We start from the raw sequence: 19,467 nt of genomic DNA, 5'->3' as shown, positions 1-19,467 counted from the left end.
AGAGAGACATGGGTACCTTTGGATACCCATCTTGGAACTGACTGAAAAAAGAACTTTCCCCTCAACTTTTAGAGGACACCAAGACAACTAAATTGCAATCACTTCTGGACAACTAAAAGCCAGATGAGTCCCAACACAAGGATATAGTTCATTGGTCAGACATAGACAGATTTAGTGGTCATGGTACAATTCATGCTGAGATGTGTGAATGGAAACTATTCCATTTAGTGAATTTGTTCCAAATTTATATCCATGTGCAGCAGACAAAATAACTCCTGGCCAACATATCAATTAAGTCTGTGCTAGTAACTAGCTATGACCAGGCAATGGTGAAGTATTGAATCATTTATTGAGTATTTCACCTCTGTCTCCAGATTCCTGTTGATGCACCATGGGATGCTCCACATGCTGAAGAATGGGACAAAATGACCATGAAAGAGCTGATAAATAAGATTTGCTGGACCAAGTACGTAAATCTTTATCTGCTTTGAAATTCCAGCTGTGGAATTATAGTGGCTTTTTGGCAGATTCTGGGGTACAGCTGAGTACAGGTGCTGAGAGATCAGGAGGTGTTCGAGATGGGGTTTGGTTAGCTGGCAGGTGGCATCAAAGGTGCTGGGGGAGCCTGGGGTTTGCTTCAGCAGGTCCCTGCACACAGCAGTGGTGGTGTGGGCTCTTCCCACCATCCTTTCACTTCAAACCATTGCACTCCAGCCAACTCTTTGCCCTGCAGGATAGTTTCCTAGGAGACACTGGCAGTCAGGCCCTCGAGGAGGATGTAATCTGCCCTTCCAGATTCCAGGGCTGCAATTCTGCTGTTTGCCTTACTCCTCTCAGGATCTTAAACTCCACAGACTCATGGCCACTGCAGCCAAGGCTGCCCTTCACCTTTGCATCATCCCACAGGTCCTCCTTGTTTATGAGCGGCAGATCCAACAGCGCATCAACAATAGTTGGTAGGAAGAGGGCTCAAGGTCTATAAAATGACCAATGTATTCTCTGTGAGGGACCACACTGTACAAATAAAAAAAGGAACAATGTTCAATACATTGAGGTGATGACCACTGGAAATTCTGTTTCCTTCCTTTCTCTTTTCAGTCATTTCTCCTTATAAGGCAAAGAGAAGTGTGATTGTATGAGCACTCATGTCCCCGCTTGCTGTGCCAGCCCCTGTGCTGTTCTCTAACACTCTCCTCCCTCCTATTCAGTGTCTTTTATTTGTGTGGCTGTGCTCTGTTTGCCCTTTCATTCTGAGTGCAGTTTAGTGCTGTGCCTGCAGCTTTCTGACCAAAACTTTTCATTTTAAATTCGTTTTTATGGCTTAGGTCTTGCTCCAGCTCCATGGGATCTGCTGTACAGCCATTTGGACTTGCTCGAGCTCACTGTGGCATTGGAGTTTCCTTTGCAATTAGCTTTATGAGCCTTTTGCCTGCAAACTCAGTTACTTTGGACTACTGTTGCAAGTGCACTGATTCTTCCTCTTCTACTTTTACTGCTTCTCTTAGTCATGGAGCTGGTGGAGTATAAGCAGGACTGGGTTTATAGTGATCCCTCCTTTAACAGACTTCTCTGCAAGGCAGCTTCTACTGCCAATGGTGTTGTCAGTAAAACATCCAGTTTTAATGGATGTTCTCAGCTGAAACGCATTCAAAAACTCAGTAAAAACCCATTTTAGATCTTCAAGCCAAGCCACATTTTTCTACACACAGTTAAAAAACAGTGCTTAAACAGACAAGCTCTTCCGCAGGGTTTTCTGTATGACTGAGGCCAAGATTACAAAAGAAGGTTGGTTTGTCCTGTGTCACAGATCAGCATCTACTGATCCTGGAGACTTTTTTCACATTTCTCAGGCCTGAACCTGCTGCAGCTGTTTAGTGTCTCGGTGCTCTCAGGATTGTCACGGAGTTCTTGTGTGCAGGCTGTTTTCGTATCCTGGCTAATGAAATAGGGGTGAATGGACTTCATACTTAGGGAAATGAGGTTATAAAAGTTTATGTTACATATTTTAGCCCAGATAACTTGCAAAGTTCCTTCCTTTAGCAGAGGATTATAAAATCATGTTGTTTCATGGAGCTTCATCCAAGTCAAAGTCCTTTTACCTTCTTTGAAAATGATCTCAATTTCCTTAGCAATTTGTAGCCACAAATTAAAGAAATGTGAATATCCAGATCTTCAGTTCCTGCTGCTGTTTCTCTGTTCATGTTCAGAGGACTTACTGTGGTAGACAGGTGACCCTTTCCTTATTTTTATGACAATGATTGCCAATTTGGTTTCTCTGGGTTATTTACCAAGTCTGATTCTCAATTTCACAAAAGATCAGTGCAGCAGTGTTATGTGAGAGGTGGGGAATGTTTTGGCTGCATGGCTACTTCAGTCCCTCAGGACCCATCAGACCTTGGAACTGATGTGCTCGATGAGCTCCCCATAGAGGAGAAATGCAGAAAAGTTTCACTAACAGATTACCAAAAATGTTCTTCTGCTGAGAAAAATATTTATTCTGATGAAAGGAGTAGCAGCTGGGAAACTCTTTAACTGAGGTGAAATCAGTGGGATTTCAAACTAAATGGGTAAATGCTTTGGGAGGGAGGGAGGTGCTGGTAGAAACCATTTGAACATTCTCACTACAGACTGAAAAATTAAACAGATATAAATCACCTTGACTTTTCTGACTTTGGGAAAGCAGCCCTTGTTTAGTAAGACAAATAAAATCCTGAAAGCAGTCAGGAAGTCATATTTTCTCACTGTCTCTTTCTGCTCCTGTGTCTCATGCAGAGCTGTTAGAGACTTCGCCACGGTCTTTGTGAACGTCAATGTCACATCTGAGCCTCACGAAGTTTCTGCTCTCTGGTTCCTGTGGTATGTGAGGCAGTGTGGGGGCACATCCAGGATTTTCTCTATCACCAATGGGGGCCAGGTACAAAATGTCTCATTTTCTTCCTTCTCTCTTGAAATTATAAGGAGCAAGTGGAGTGTTGTACCCATCAAAACCCTGCAATTAATGAAAAGATAAGAGCACGTGGCACCAGAGAGAGACATGTTCTCCCGGGGTGTTACAGCCCTCTCAACTAACCCTATTTAATGAAGGATTTTATTGGCTAAGCTGTGGGATGAATTGGGACTATTTAAACATTTGGGGGGGTTTCTGCATTCACTTCAGCACAGTACTGTTGTTGCAGTTCTGTTGCTTTTTTGCCAATTTATTTTCTATGGGTTACTTGGCACATTTGAATGTTTGCAAGAGTTCAGAACAAGTGCACTTCAGAGTGAAATATGGGTGTTTTTTTGGTGTTGAAGCCTCTAATGACAAGAGTTGGAAGTAAATAGCAAAAGGTCTTTCCTTCTTGAGTCAGCTCACATGGCAACAGTTTCCATCAACATCTGTCCACTGGGGTAAGAATAGACAACTGTATGTCAGGAAGGATGTGTGCTGATGCTGTCCTGAGGTAGGAGACAGACCTGACTAAGAGCCTTCCTCCTCAGGAGCCCCTCAGTCATGTTTACTGTCCCACATCAACAACTGCTAGATGTTGCAGCAAGAATTAAAAATAAAATTAAACCCAAGATACTCAAAGCTAAACAAAACATGTGGAGAAGGGAAAGCTAGCCTGGGAAGAGCACTTGCTTTTCTTGGTAGCTGGATGGGAAAAGCTGTCTTTGTTCCTATCATGCTTCCCTCTTCCTTCACCCCAATCAATATAAGTTGAGCAAAAGCACTAAGGGTTTCTGGTTTTGTGGCCCTGACAAGTCTTATAAAACCTCCTTGGGCAGCCATTTCAGTCTTTCAGCATGAAACTTTGTGGATCCTTTCCTCCTTGCCAGTACCAGCATCTTACACGTGAAAGTGAGCTGCTTGATACCACGCTGGTGGCTGGTAGATAAAAGAGGTTTTAGTGCTTCCCCTGCCCCTCTGCATGGACATTACAGGGAAATGTGTGTCACAGATTGTGCTTTTTTCCAGACAGCACTGTCTTTGTGTCTTCCCAGGGACAGAGAAAACTCATTACCTTGGGACCAGACCCAGTTAAAGATCTGTCTTGCTTCTGGGCTGGTGCAGTTTTTCACTCTGCAGTTGGTTTCTTTGTCACACTTGAGGGTTTTGGTGTGTAAAATACTCAAAACCTGTTTTGAATGAAGTGATATGTTTATTTTTGCTAGAATGCCTGCATTATATGTGCATGTTCTCTAGGCTTAAAGAGTCTTTAAGCCAGGTCATTAGGGAAGGCGCTGTAAAAGTGGTTTAGTCAGTAATCCCCACTGAGGCTCAGGTTTATGCCCTCACTCTTCTGAAAGTCTGGGTGTCTTTATGCACCCTTAGGACTTGAAGATTTGGCCTGGAATTTCATGATGGTGAGCAGAAGTCATATTCGATATCATTGTGATTAATGCTGTTGACTTTTTGTTTGTGTTTCTTTTCTCTTTGTTGTTTTAGGAGAGGAAGTTTAAAGGGGGTTCTGGTCAGATATCGGAGAAAATAATGGAACGCCTCAAAGGCAGAGTTAAACTGGAGAGACCTGTGATCAGTATCGATCAGACAGGTGATAATGTCCTTGTGGAGACTCTAAACCATGAGATATATGAGGTAACTCGATCAGAATAAGAGTAGAATATGCATTTAGTGGGGGAATACATCTGCTGTAGCTCTTAGCCAGATGTAATCAGGAAGTACCCATTTGTGTGTGTCTATTTCTTGGACTATGCTGACACTCCATGAAGCCTGCTTTACAGATTTATTTATGACTGGCTCTCTTCTTGGTGTTCTGCTACTTGGTTTCTGTCATTACTCTGACTTCTCTGCCATAATTTTTATGTCTTTATAAATTTTTACATTTTAGTTATGCATTGAGACCATTTCAAAGGAAGGAAAAGTAACCTTCCTGTTCGTGTCTAAGTTTGTGGTTTGCAGCACAAAAAACAAAATAAAGACATTTCAAACACCCTTAGTAAGATTTTGCCTCTGTGCTGTGAAATGCTCTATCAGCACCTGATTACCCACAGTGGTACCCATGGGACAGCAGCAGCCCCACCAGCCTGAAAGCACCTGAGAGCAGCTGTGTTGTGATATAGTGTCATCCTATAGAGTCCTGCACTGCTCCAGTCAGACCCAGACCCTGTGAGAGGGATGGAACACATTCAGGAAAGCTGAAATCACCATTAGTATTCCTTGTCCTGAAGTAACGTCCTGTGAATATGCACAAATGGGATTTTTTTAGCATCTTTTAATTGGGATAAATATGGGTCATATTTTCCTGGGGATGATAAAAGGCAGTTTTACCTAGGCCATAAGATCTCTCATGTCCCATTTCCCCACCTGTCTCCAGCCAAGTTTCAACTATGCTCTGTTTTTTCCATCTCCTTTTTTCTGAAATGGCAGAATTACTTTGGTCACCTGGAAATATATGTGTGGGAAAGCCAGCTAGCAGGGTCAGGTGTGGGAAAGCTGTTAACAGCTACAAAGAGTGTCTTTCAAATGTGTCCTGTAGAACGAGCTCACTGAGAGGCAGCGCCTTGTGCTGACTTTGTTCTGCATTTCAGGGCAAGTATGTGATCAGTGCCATCCCTCCAATCCTGACAACAAAGATTCATTACAAACCAGAGCTGCCACCAAAGAGAAACCAGTTGATTCAGCGTTTGCCTATGGGGAGTGTCATAAAATGCATGATGTACTACAGGGAAGCCTTCTGGAGGAGGAAGGGTAGGTGGAGGATGTGGAAGACTTGGGAACTCTAAACTGAGCAAATTTTGAAGCTCTGCTGTCTAACAATCAAGGAATAAATCCAAGGGGGGGGTTAAATGGGTAAAACCCCAAAATCAAACACACAGAAAAGTGAAAAGTAAAGCTCCTTAGAAAGGAGAACTTTTTCTCCAAGCTTGAGTGCATGCCTTATCCCAAAGATGAGTCCAGACCCAAACAGGATCCTGAATCTCATTGCTGTTAGCTGAGGTGGGACAACCAAGAGAACAAGCATGGGAAAACCTGCAGAGAACAGAAGCATCAGCTTCCCTGCAGCATCAGCTCCCTTCTTCTCCTGCCAGGGACAGTTAGGTCAGCCAAAGAGAATTTACAGCAAAGCTCAAGGTTTATGCAAGACCTTTCCCTGGTTTTAATCTTCTGTTCTGCAGACTTGATATCTCAGAGGACTGGGAAAAGTAGGTTCAGTTTTTGTTTAGCTCAAGATATTTTTTCCATGCTGCAATGTCATGTTTTTCTCAGCTTTATAATACCATATTCAGAACTATTTGTATGAACAGATTAGTTCCACTTCCTTCGTACCGGTACTGAGAGTGGCAAGAGTATTTCTTAATCAAAGTAATATAATTTTTGCATGTTTCAGGGCATAAACTGGCCACAGAGATTAGACAGGAATACAATCAGGTGTATACATTGTTCTCTAGATGAGATTTTTTGCATGTTCATCTGAAACATGTCCTGACGTGATCCTAGATTAGACAGGCCATGCTTCTGCTGCATTACTGTTACAGAACACCATTCCTAACAATCTTACCACCAGCAAAATCAAAATAGTGTAAATTTGAGCCTGCAGTGACCAGATGTATTTACACTGGGTTTTGTTTTGGTCAAAGTTACTCATGGAATGAATCACCATACTTCTGACTAGATCAATTTATTTTTAATGTTTATTGTCCCCGAAACAGAAAGCCAAAGAGACTTGCAGCAATCCACAGAAATTTGTTGTTAAGTAACAATGGAATTTTAAAGATTTTTATAAGTCTGTGTACACAATTTCCCGGAGTCAGAGAGAAGAGAGTAGAGAAACTGTTGCAGAGACACTTCAGACATGTAGGTGTTATTGGTAACAAAGGAATTACTGTACAATTCCTTTTATGGATAACTTTCCTTGCTCGTTGCTATCAGCAACAGTGATCACCAACAAGTTTCTCTGACAATCATCTTGGGGTTCTTTTCCCTTTAGGTTACTGTGGTTCCTTCATCATTGAGGATGAAGAGTCTCCAATTGGAATAACCATAGATGACACGAAACCTGATGGAACTTTCCCTGCCATTATGGGGTAAGAGCTTCTAGCCCACACTCACAGATGTGTATTTCTTCTTGTAAGGGTTAGTGGGAGGAGGAGGGAGAGGGGAAATGACCAGATTACATCAGTGTTTTCCACTTCCACAGTCTGCACTTCTGCCAAGCCTCTTGTGCCCCTCTAGTCCATATAAACTTTCTGGTGAAGGTTCTGCTACAAACAGCCTAATACAAAGGATGTGGTTGGGAAGGAGTTCCTTGAATTCAGCTGTAGTTTATTTTAAGCACTCATTTCATGTCTTTTTTTGCCGTGGAGTAGATTCAGAAAGAAATCCCTGTCTTACCTATCTGTTTGAGCCTGTATTTGGCTTATGTTGGGCTTTTATGTTTAGTGCCTGGGCCAAAATGACAATGCAATTGTCCAAGAAATCCTCATTTGTCTCCTCTCACCACTGAGCTGAGGCAGGACAAGGAACATCAGCTGGTGGAGCAGAGAAGCAGCTGTGCAGTGAAAAAAATCAAGATTCTGTAGAAACTGACAAGTAAAAATGTTATAGTTTGGAAAAACAGGTGGTAAAATACATGACAGCACTGACTGACTTAAAATAGCTGAAACCAAATGAACAATCAACCTTTACAGACGTTTCCACCATAATCTGAGGTGATGCTGCCAAAAAAAGGCCAGTATAAATGTCAGGCAACTACTCCTTAACTGTCTGGCAGGAAAAGCTCACCACTTCTACTGAACTGTACATGTTTGTGGGCATGTTCAAGACTTAAAAGCTTCCATGGCCCGAGAGCAGCAAGCCTGCTCCAAACCCCATATGGCAAACAGCTTCCTGCTTTCTTTCTCCTTGTGGATTTATGTGACTTTCTGAAAGAGTGCAGGAATATACTTCATCCCCTGGGTATCTCCACTAGGGTCAGATGGACTAATTGCCAAATCTGTTTCCTTCAAGATGAATAAATACTAATCCCAGTTCTTGCAGGAGGGATCCATGACACTGTGCAGTGCCTGTCAGAGCAGCAGGCTGCCATCACCTACTAACACCAAGTGACACAGGCAGCTGCCTGCTAGACTACAAAAGCTCAAGAAAGCTCAGGGTCTCTCAGTCCTTTTGAATCAGACCTTGATAGGTGCCCTCTGGGAATACACACCCTCCCTTTCATTTAACTCTGCAGGTTACCCTGCACAGACTTTTTCACCTGTGTGACCTGTAATTATTAAATGTTGAGGTATGATTACAAACATCAAGCCCATTACATACCAGTAAGGTGCTTTGCCAATCCCTTTTTAGAGTCATTTCGAGCAAGAGCTTGCGAATCAGCTGGGGTGATGTTCATAAGCCTTATTTTTCTTTTCAGTTTCATCCTTACCAGAAAGGCTGTCAAACTGGCCCATCTCAGCCAGGAAGAGAGGTAAGAGTTCAGAAGCTGTAAATATTCAGAAGCAAGTTGTTTCTCTGGGATGCTTCCCCACAGGAATATGTGTGAATATGTGTGTGAATATGCACAATATGCTCAGTGCAACTACCAACACTGGAAATTGAGGCAGAAATTGAGATTTAGCATAAACAAGCCAAGACACTAATGCTAATATTCATCCAGCTATGGATATTTCTAAATTTCTGAGTCCTGCCCACTCTTCCATGCTATGATTTACCAGCTCTGGGTCTCTGTGTGAACAGAAAAGATTTTTCCAGAGATGTTCCCAGACTACATCCCCACTGAATGATGCTTTAACCCAGGGATACAGGGAGCGCTGACACGTCTGCTTTTGGGTCCCCTTCACATTCAGACTGGCTGATAAAGTTTTTAAACTTCAGTGTTGACAAAAGTGTGGTTTCCCTGCTAGTCAGTGAAATCAACAAACAGTACTTTCTAAATGTGAATCTTGGTAATGTGCAAGAGGAGCTCTCCTTAGGAATGTGAGCAGCATTCTTCAGCTCATATTTTATTCCCAGCTATAGTAAATCTGTAGGGATTTAATTGATTTGTATTGCTTTTCTTCTGGTCTTACACCAGTGAACATGAGAATGAATTGGCTCTGCATCCTAAAATAGCTGTACAAAGATTTGTTTTTTTAGAGCTCATTGCCAAAATCAACCTTCATTTCTCATTCCCTGGGTCCATTTTAGATGTAACTTTCAGGCATCAGCATTTGAAATATGTATGTTACGATAAGAACTTGAAATCAGACTTAAAAACAAATCCTAACCCAACTTTCTTTCCAGTGTGTTGCAATAAATTTGTTGGGTTTTTTATAAGAAGAATTAGAGCGGAGAGGTTTCCCCCCCTTTTTTTTTCTGACTCTGATTTTATTTTCATACAGGAAAAAGAAGATCTGTGAGGCATATGCCAAGGCACTGGGGATGAAAGAGGCTTTACAAGTAAGGAATTAATGCCTGGTTTTGCCTCTGTTGTACAATAATGTTGCTTCTTTGTTCTGGGTGATGAAGCCGAAGTTCCTGGCACCTAAAATGTGTACCTAAAATTGCATGTTGTGCCATACAATCTGTACTCCCAAGGGGAGGGCAGCATCGAGTACAGGAAGAAAAGAACTGCCAGTCTCACCCTGCACAAGAAAAGAGAAGGCAGTGCATGTTTTAATTTGTCCTGTTGTGTCCCCGTGGGGGGCTGGTGTTTCTGTAAAAGCACAAAAATTTGTTTTGTGCAGATGGATAGCATTAGCCAGATGACGTGGCACTCCTTTGTCAGGTATTCTTAGCCTGTATTTTCCCCCTTTTCAAAAGAAATCTGTTCTTTATTTCCAATTTCTCTGCCAGTGTTTCACTCTGTTTTCTCTGTTGATACTCACAGCCTGTGCATTATGAAGAGAAGAACTGGACCATGGAGCAATATTCAGGGGGCTGCTACACAGCCTACTTCCCACCAGGCATAATGCATTCCTATGGAAGGTAAAACAGAGAAAGCTTTGCTTTCTAATTCACATTTCTTAGCTCACATACAATGCCTGTATACCTGATGTAACACACCTGTGGCATATATTGAATACTGGGGGAGCCTCAACCCTCATTCCACTCTCCTACTCCCTGGCTAACAAGGATCTTGCTATTTACTTTATTAAGAGCAGAGTTTCTCTTGTGGCTTTCAAGGAAACAAAACACAGTCACAAAGGGACCTGCTAAAGCCACAAAACTTTTCCCCACTGGACTATTTACGATTGTTTGTGCTATGCAGTATTTGCAATGGATCCCTCTAGAGACACCCAAGCCCTTGAGAACACACATCTTGGACAGAGGAAGACTGTGTAGGTGGAGCATCAGGTTCAGGAGATGCCCAGGAGCTCTTCAACATGTCCAGCATGGGGTTACACCCTGTCTGAGCCAAGATCATGTGGGGAGGAGTCATCCCATGCACAGTCTCTTCTCTTGTCCTTTATCCAAACACTTGGGCAGTGATGGGTGAGGTATATGGCCCAGGGAAGCTGCTGTCAGGCAGACTGGGAAAACCTAATGGGGGACTAAGTGGGAGCCATTACACCAGGCACATTCCCAGGGGGAGAGGGAGCTCATTACCTACAGCTGGGTTGGCTGGGATGCTTGTGCAGCACTGCAGGGCTGAGGGAATGGATTTATGACCCTACAGGGTGAATGCAGCTCCCTGAATGCCAGGCCTTCAGCAGCCAGGCAAGTAAGTCCAGCCTCCAAATAGAAGCTGATATTAGTGATCCATCACTGCAAAAATGTCATTCACATTCCAGTTAATGGAAGGATAATAGCAAAGCTGCCCTGCAGAAGACATAAATCTATCAGCTGCGCGGCATTGCTGGAGGCTGTTAGGATTATCCCTTATCCCAGCACTAAAATAAGGCCTGTATTACTTTGCATGGAAGCTGGGAACACTGATTTATGCCTTAGATTTTTCTCTCTCTCTGATGTTGAGTTTTGTGTACAGAAGCAAGCAGGTGGTCCTGCAGGGACAGCTTATGGCACCTCAGCCCAGGTCTGCGGGGATTCTGGAGAACTGAAGCCACGCGCTCCATCAAAGCCATAAATTGCTTTTAGAAGGATCATCGCCTTCCTGTCACTTGTCATCTGACATTCTCCACTTGTTTTGAAGGATCATTCGCCACCCTGTTGACAGAATCTACTTTGCTGGCACGGAGACAGCAACCCAGTGGAGCGGATACATGGAGGGGGCCGTGCAGGCGGGAGAGAGAGCAGCCAGAGAGGTACAGACCGTTGCTCTGCTTTCAACATCTCTATCAAAAGGCTAGAAAGGATTAAGTACAGCTTGGAGGGTCTGATTTTGTGCAAAGGCTCCTAGAATTGCCAGGGAGGGATCCCATAAAAGAGCAGGAACCAAAGTATTTTTATTTTTTTAAACTTGCTTAGTTTGTTATTGAATAAAGTGAAGCCAAGAATCTCAACCAAATCAGAATATTACTGCACTGGAGACTTAAAATAAAGCTTATGCCACGTACTGCATGTCTAGAGGAAAAAAACCCCCAACCTGATGCTGCTTGTAGATATACTACCTCAATTTCTAACAGATTAATCACTGCGTGTTTTAAAACTACTCTAAGTCATTTCAAATGCTCACAGCTATTTCCTGTGCAGCAATCTGGAAATCTGAACATTGTTCTTGTGTTTGATCTATCCCTTCTGCTTCTCCTTTTACAAGACAGTCCTGTTAGCTGAGCTTTATGAATTGGTAATGTGCAGCTCTGATAATGTCTAAATCTCCTCAGAAGGACACACATTGGGCTGGGCTCCCAGTCACAGTGAAATCCCTTTACAACAATCTAGGGGGAGGGGAAAAAAGCATGAAAGGGTGCACATTACAGTTACAACTGCTGCATGGCAAAGCCACAGAGTTGTTACTTAGGGAAAATCAGTCTTTTACTTCCATTTGGCACAATGTCATATTCACCTTATAATCCTTATTACTTGCTTTGTTTCAAGTCACCTAATTTCTCTTTTCTCCATGCCTGTGAGCAGTAGTTACAGAGACAGTTAGCTGTCTCTTCTGGAGGCATTCTTTTGCCCCCTGGAACCTCCATGATTGTTACAATCAGTTTATTCTCAAGAAAAATCCTTGATGAGCTTTGTACTGCCTGAATAGGCGAGGGATGACTGCATAGTTCTGTGCTGTGAGAGCCTCAGGGTTGTATCTTTCCTGTTTCTATATCCCAGCAGCATCACTCCTAACAGGTTTTGTGTCCCAAGTGCGTGGCAGTAACCTCACCTTGGTATTTCTCAAACTGCCTTGAGAAAAAACATTTTTACTTTTATTTAGGAAAAAAAACCCAACAAAACAAAACAACAAAAAAAAACATAACTAAAAATCCCCCCCCCCCAAAATATTTAGAGAAGCTCTAGTAGAAATCACTGTATTTTCTGGTTCAAAATTTTCTGGTTCAAGAGACTTTCAACTACTCACAGTTACGCTTTTTATCAGTCACCTTGCTCTGATTTCCTCTGTTTTTCCAAAACTGGAAGTAGTGTGGGTTATAATTTTTTCATGTGGTACAAACAATTTTTCCTTCCAGGTACTGCACAGTATGGGGAAGATCTCCAAGAGTGAAATTTGGGTGCCAGAGCCAGAGTCAAAGGTAAGCCAGTCAGGCACACACCCCTCAGTCCCACGTGTCCCTATTTCAGTGATGCCTATGCACCCTGCTCCCAGGCAAGGCTTTGGTCACCTCACATGCTGATGGTATTAATTTTTGTGACTTGTCCAAGGAATATCATTACCCATGTCTGAAGGGTGGATGGCTAAGAGCCAAGGACAATGATCTCAGGGCCTGGGGGACTGAAAAATGCAGCCTAATTCTGCCCAGTCCCAGGCCATGGTTTAAAGCCAAATATAACCTCCTTCCAATCACAAGTAACTCCATCTTCACTGTCCTGTGGCTGTTCAGGATGACAGAAAATACTTCTCACAGCCATGACTCTTCTTCCCTGCACAATCCAGCCCTTGGGAAAAACCTGTGACATCCCCAGCCTCGTGGGGGACGTTTGCCACCTCCCTGCTCACGTGGTGAGGAGGGACCCTGCAGTTACCATCTCCTCTCTCCCCCAGGATGTCCCAGCCCGACCATTCACCACCACCTTCTGGGAGAGGAACCTGCCCTCAGCGCCAGGGCTGCTGTGCCTGCTGAGCTGCACCCTGTGTCTCACCTCTGTGGCTGCTGCAGGGCTCTTTGCCTGTAAAAAGGGACTTGTCGCTCGAAATTAGTGGGGACCACACGCCCAGTGGAAGCTGCATACCCCCTCTCCTTCCCTTTTACCAGATGAGTGTTATTTGGAGAAAAGTGGCATGGACAGCTGGAAAGAGCATAAGTTATTCTCCTTGTGATTTTTCTTTTTAGTCCCATAATTAATGCATCAAATCTACTGCAGTTGCTACCAGCTAAACAGAAATAAATCAACTGTGGGGGCATTTTTCAGATTTGCCTTATTCTTGTCCATTTGTTTTTGATTGGACATGGTAATATCAGTATATATCAGTAATATCAGAATATATTCCTAATAAAGGCAAGGCAAAATGCAGATCACACCTTTTCTGAGTTGCAAAGAGGTCTCGGAGAATGCTTTTGTTTCCACTCAGTGTTTTATTTTTCTCCACATGAGATAGTAAATGCTCTCATGCCTTCACCTCAGTCAGCAGCTCAGAACATCCAAGGTTATTCCCATAACGTGCCTGCTGCATAGAAGAGATTAGCATGCCAATCAGTCATAGAATTGCCAAATTAATTTTCAAATGCATTTGATTAATTATTAATCATTGCAACGTGAAACTTAACCCGAGCTGGATGAAAGGAGGGAATTAGCACGAAGCACAGCACTGAACAGAGAGAGAGGAGGCATGGGTGGACTTTATTCTGCCCACTGCCAAGGAAACATCTGTGCACATCTGCTCTGCGGGGTGCCTGCCCCGAGAGCACCCATCCAGCCCAGCCTTGTGCTGTGCAGCACAGTGAAATGAATTAGCAAAGTTAAATCCCCCCAGCTTGCAGCAGGTGGTGGCTGTTATTTTCCAAGTAACAGCCAGCAGCTTCCTGGCTCCCTGTCAATTCGCTGCCCCTCATTTCACTCCTAATCCGTAGCCCCTTCTTCCAATAAGGAGAAATGTATTTGAGGCTCGAATTACTGCCTTGTAAATTACAGTAATTGGATGCATCTGCCTGTGCTGCTCTTATTATGTACATGATACACTTAAAATAATCACTTTAGTGTTTTACTGAAGTCAGGAATGTATGTTTCACGATGTACCATCATTATGTGGTCTTTTTGCTATGAATTTTGAGCATTGTACTTGTCCATGAACTCAACTGTTGTTCAACATGGGTGAAATGTGCCTTTCAATAGTTCTGAAACCTTGATCTTCTTATAAACTTTTCCTCAGATTCTTTCTTGCTTGGTTTTTTGTGAGTTACATGAATTGCTGATTGACTCGAGGGCTCCCTGCTGAATGTGCTCTCCCCAGCTCCAGCCATTACTGAGCGGGGATTCCTGTGCCCAAGGACTAGCCCATGCATGCAGCTTGGCACAGCCACGGTGTCTCCTCAGGGAGGGAGGACAGGCTTGCTACTGCTGAGCCTTTTGTGGTGTGAAACAGTTCTACACCACTGCATGCTTCCTCCAGGGGGATATTTCCACCACCTGAAAAACACTGCCCATATTTGTTCAAAAATAATTTATCCATAGGTGTATTTGTAGCAATCAGAGCCATTCATTTTCAGGCTTACTTTAAACTTGACATCAGAACTTCTGTGTGCACATAGAAAGGGACCCCAAATCATTTGGAATACACTCATGAGCCAGCACTGTCCAGCTTCACTTTTCACCTTATTCACGCACATGTATATTGCAATTAGTTTGGGGTTTGGAATACCAGTTCAATTCAGCTGAACTCATCTCAAACTGTTAAACAGGGCCAGGTACAATGTTCTCCCCTTCCCAGGGAAAGGCACATCTCACCACCATGGGATTGGCAGGCGGCAAGTGAAATGAGAGAGATTGATTAAAATTGGCATTTCTGAAACTCCTGCAGCTCCCAGGCACCAGGCTGCTGCCGAGAAAGGGCAGCATTAGTCAGAGATTATAGACCCGTTCCCATCCTGCTTTAATGCCCTTTCTGACAATCAGACCAATTCCCCTGTTTAAACATTAAACATTTAGCTTAAATATTAACCAGCCAGGCATCTTTCTTAAACCAATTTTGAAACAGAATGGAACCGAGTTTATCACTACTGACAACTCCTCAAGCGAGCTGCTGCTGTGGTATTAAAGCCATGAGGATGAAGCACCAGGGAAACACCTCTTTCTTCTGGGGACCAAGCAGAGTCCTCACCCAGGCTGGGGAGTGGGAAAGCCTTAGGACACCTTCCCTAACCAGGAGTGCTCAGTGCCCCAGGTTTTGGAGGAAGAGCCCTGCACTCCCTTGGCAGAAGTGGAAATGTTCTGTCCTCTCCTAAGTGAAGGGTGGGATGGGAGAGGTAAAATTCTACACCATCAGCACCAGTGTGGGAAGTAAATTGCAATTCCCTGGAAAATGGGAAAACATTAGGTGAAAGGGCTGCTGGAAGTAAAACAAAGACCAGAGCAAGCACTGGCAGAAGGAGTAGCAGAGGGGAAAGAGAGAGAAAAGACCCTAACCCTCCACAGTAGCAGTGAAATAAGAAGCACCACAGAGCACATAGATCAGGCGGTCCAAAATAAGCAAGCAGGGATGATACATGTGAGAAAATCTGCCTCTTTTTAATCAAGTTGCTGGGTTTGCTTACAGACAGCATAGCAGCTTTGCCCAAGCCCTGGGGATGGAAGAACACTCCTTTGAGACTCTCCCTGCTTCCCACCTCCTTTCTGGCCCACTCCCCTTGGCTGCAGCTCCTGCCTGTAAAGGGTGACATGCTTGGTCCCTCCCTTGCTGCCATCAACCAGCCCATGGGGACAGGGACGCTGAAACGGGATGGGCTGCTGGGCCAGCAGGAGCTGGACAGGCAGGAGGGGCAGGAGGAGAGCCACTGGCTTGATTTTAGCACCATCAGCCCAGCGAGGCTTTCCTTCCCTCGTTACCTGACCAGCCCACAACCTCCTGACACAGGAACTGACAACCCAAACCTCTCAGGTTGGAAACCCACTATGTGACAGGTCTGGGAAGGGGCCACCACCCCAAGGAAGCTGTGCCAGGTCGCAGGGGCTCCATGTTGTGGAGCAGTGAACATGGATGTTCCCCAGGGCAGGCAGTGGCCCTCCAGTTGTCCTCCTTGTGCAGGACAAGGGGGAGGTCTGACAACACACACAGTTTGCTAAAAAGGTACATGCAGCCTCGAAATGGTGAGGGACAGGGTGCCCAGAGAACTCAGGCATGTCCCATCCCTGGAAGTGTTCAAGGTTTTCTGGATGGAGCTCCGAGAACTTGTTTTTGTCAAACAGGGATTGGAATGAGATGATCTTTGAGGTCCCTTCCAACCCAAAGCATTCTATTACTCTATGAAAATCCACTCTGGGGAAGCAAGAAGTTGCTGTCTTCCCTTGGTCTCTTTGTTAGTCCTTCAACAGCAGTACTTTTCAACTCACATTTCATTCAGCCCCCAGGTTCACACTTGATCTCTTTTCCCAGGATCAAACATATCCCCCAACTACTGGCAAAATTAGCTTTATATATTAGAATAAAAATATCACCCAGGGTGATGTGCCAACATTGCACAGTCTGGCACATCTAAACATCCAGGTTTTCCACCTGGATTCCCATGTCCCACTGATCAGGTTCTGATGCCTGACAACAAGGGTTTTCCCCAGCCAAAAACCACGCCAGGATCAAGCTGGGGACTGGTTTTATGCTCTCCGCACAGAGTTCAGCTCCCAGCTCCAAAAATAGAAAAATAGACAAACCAGAGAGTCCTCTTCTGTGGAAATGTGGCCATAGTGGGTTCTCTTCCTCGTGGGCTGTTTGTCCCCTGCAGCAATTGCTTTTCACACACACAGAGAAAGGAAATTTCATCTTGGTGAAAATCCAGGAGGAGAAATCAAATGTGCTCTTTGTGAGTGAACTGTAACTTTTTCTTTTCCCACTCAGCTCCTGCACTTGGCAACAAATGCTTTGGGCTCCAGCTGCAATTCCTATTTTGCTCTTTATTTGTAGCACTTGGCTTTCCAGTTTCTGTTCCCTGTTTCTTGCTCTCTTTGTTTTGTTTTTTTTGACTCATCTTACATAACAGAGACAGAATAACCCAGGACACATAGAAGGAACAGGGAAAAAGTTTCCCAAGTGAGAGCCCATTGCTGATGATAGGAGAGGGAAGCTTTAGCAGAGTGGTGCTGGCACCTTGCTGGGTACCAAAGGAGGTCAGCAGTGCCTTCAAGCCGCACATCTCTTCTTCCAGAGTCCCAGGGGTGTGGTGATCCCTGGCCTATAATGAACAGATCCAACAGAGGCATGAATTTGCACGGCCTATGACCTTACCAAACACAAGAGAATATAAGACAGATGCCCTTTGCCATCTGTGTCTTCCCACGGTTGTTCTTTATGAAATGTGCCTGACACTCACAGTACAAGAGGACAGCTGCCACTTGAGATGGGGTTGAAAATGAAGCAAAGGATGTAATTAGTGCTTGTGTTGGCATTTGGACTTCCATGGCCAGTCCATTCACTTGAAAACTCCTTGGATTATAGCCTGAGTCCCATCATTTTCATCAAAACCTTGGTTAAATGCAGGACACCTGGCTGAATTCCAAAAGGCAGAGGCTAGCATTTGAGGAGGACTTCTGTCAGCAGACACCAGCTGCAGACAGCTGAGCTGAAGCCCGGCCAGCTCAGCAGCATGGCACAGCAGGGCTCAATGCTGAAATAAAGGCTGTCATCTTCTGGGCTACCTCATAGCAGTATTTTATCACCTCACAAAAAAAAATGTGGCAGAAGCTTAACACTTTGGTTTGCAGAAAGGTCTCTGTGGGTATTTCTGGGCTGGTGCTTAACATTCCTGCCAGCTACCCAAAATATTGATCTCTGTAAGGAAAGCACACTAAAGGAAAGGATGTAAGTCCCCAGCTTTCAACACCACTCCTCACCCATCTCCAAGCTCTGATGTGCCACAGTGGAGGAAGCAGAGAAAGGCAGGCTCCATCCCTGTGGCCTCTGCCTCCTGGCTTTGGCCAGTCCCTGGCAGAAACCAGGGCAGTGAAATGGCTGAGGCACCACCCCTCTGCCAGCATTGCAAAACTTCCTGCAAAGGGCAGCTCAAGTCCCTTCTCCTGCTTGGCAGCATAAAGGAGCTGGAACAAAAGCGTGAGCACAGATCCTAAATGCACCTGGACACTCCCCTCCTCCAAGAAGGGGGTTTCTGTGGGGGCAATTTTCTTGGCAGAGATGGATAAAGGTGCTGGCTCAAATATGCACACTATGAAAAATTGTTCTGGCCAAACTCCATCTCATAAAGAATTATTGGGAAATAATATGGTTTCTAATTTAGTTAAATATTCTTGTTCCACTTTGGACTGAATTGGCAAGTGGAGGCTGGAGTAATGTCTTCCCTTGATTTTGATTAACTACAAGCATGCATTTCAATTGTTTAAGATAATGACTACACAGCCCAATGGGACACCTCCCTGCCTCAGACCTGGAATAGAAGTTTCCACATCTGAAATTATAATGTAATTTCTGCTAAATGCAACACTGCTGTGCAAAGTGTTTTCTTACAGCTTGGAGCGTATGCAAATTGGGCACAGCCTGAGGGCTGACAAGGATGCCTCAGTGCATTATTGATATGTTTCCTTTTCCCTGCTCCTTCCCAGCCAAGCACTGGAGCACATTCGAGTGCAGTGTTGAATCCCATTAGACAGAGGGGCAGGAGCAAACAGAGCCACTTGAGAAACCAAATCATCCAAAGGCTGGTGTTTCTGCTGGGTACCACTTCCTCAAGTGCTTCTTGGAGTCTCTGCTGCTGCAGGGAAATGGCACTCAGAGACACTCCCTCTCTCAAAGATACCACTGAAGTTCAATGACATTATGCCCTTGGGCAGATGGGGCTGGTCCGTGTTTGCTCAGCCCCTTTCTGCTGCAGGTCGGATGAATGGATCACTTAGATTTGGATGAGGTTTTTTCTCCCCCACAAAGCTGGAGGGATGGTGGGAAGGAGTCTACAGAGCCTGTAGATGTCAGAGTAAATGGAGCTGGATGGATATGGATTATTTTGTTAGGGCCATTCTGCTAAGAAAGGATTAGAAACATTGCTATCAGAAAATTCACTGTGCACCCAGCAAAAGCCAGCCCTGGAAGAAAGCTAATACCCTTTGCTTCTAAATTAGAAACAGTGTCTCACCTTCTGTCAAAACACAGAGTGAGACACGCTTGGACTCAAACCAACTTGGTTTGCCTCTTTCAGCAGTGCCAGGAAGAATGGAAAACTGGGATGGGCCAGCATGGCACTGGGTACAGTCCCAGTGGATGAGACCGTGTGTGTTTCGCAGGTATTTTGACAACAGGAAAGACATGGACCTGTTGG

At 44.4% G+C, this 19,467-nt stretch overlaps 1 protein-coding gene across 1 annotated transcript in view; it reads left to right on the top strand.

Moving 5' to 3' along the window:
• LOC121667687 (amine oxidase [flavin-containing] A-like) overlaps positions 1 to 14,370 on the top strand; it is a 34,158-nt gene extending 19,788 nt beyond the window's left edge. The window contains exons 5-15 of the mRNA XM_042034627.1: positions 375 to 466; positions 2,773 to 2,914; positions 4,430 to 4,579; positions 5,533 to 5,692; positions 6,933 to 7,029; positions 8,358 to 8,411; positions 9,325 to 9,382; positions 9,813 to 9,910; positions 11,076 to 11,187; positions 12,508 to 12,570; positions 13,041 to 14,370. Coding sequence (XP_041890561.1) covers positions 375 to 466; positions 2,773 to 2,914; positions 4,430 to 4,579; positions 5,533 to 5,692; positions 6,933 to 7,029; positions 8,358 to 8,411; positions 9,325 to 9,382; positions 9,813 to 9,910; positions 11,076 to 11,187; positions 12,508 to 12,570; positions 13,041 to 13,196 — 1,182 coding nt within the window. The 3' untranslated portion in view covers positions 13,197 to 14,370. The remainder of the gene's footprint in view (positions 1 to 374; positions 467 to 2,772; positions 2,915 to 4,429; positions 4,580 to 5,532; positions 5,693 to 6,932; positions 7,030 to 8,357; positions 8,412 to 9,324; positions 9,383 to 9,812; positions 9,911 to 11,075; positions 11,188 to 12,507; positions 12,571 to 13,040) is intronic.
• Positions 14,371 to 19,467: the final 5,097 nt, after the last annotated feature.

The sequence above is a fragment of the Corvus kubaryi genome, unplaced genomic scaffold (genome assembly GCF_017639235.1).
Source record: "Corvus kubaryi isolate FWS band 111438036 unplaced genomic scaffold, C.kubaryi_AGA036_p1.0 133, whole genome shotgun sequence".
Taxonomy (NCBI): Eukaryota; Metazoa; Chordata; class Aves; order Passeriformes; family Corvidae; genus Corvus; species Corvus kubaryi.
The sequence above is the reverse complement of the archived record's forward strand: the minus strand, read 5'-3'. Positions and strand labels throughout refer to the sequence as shown.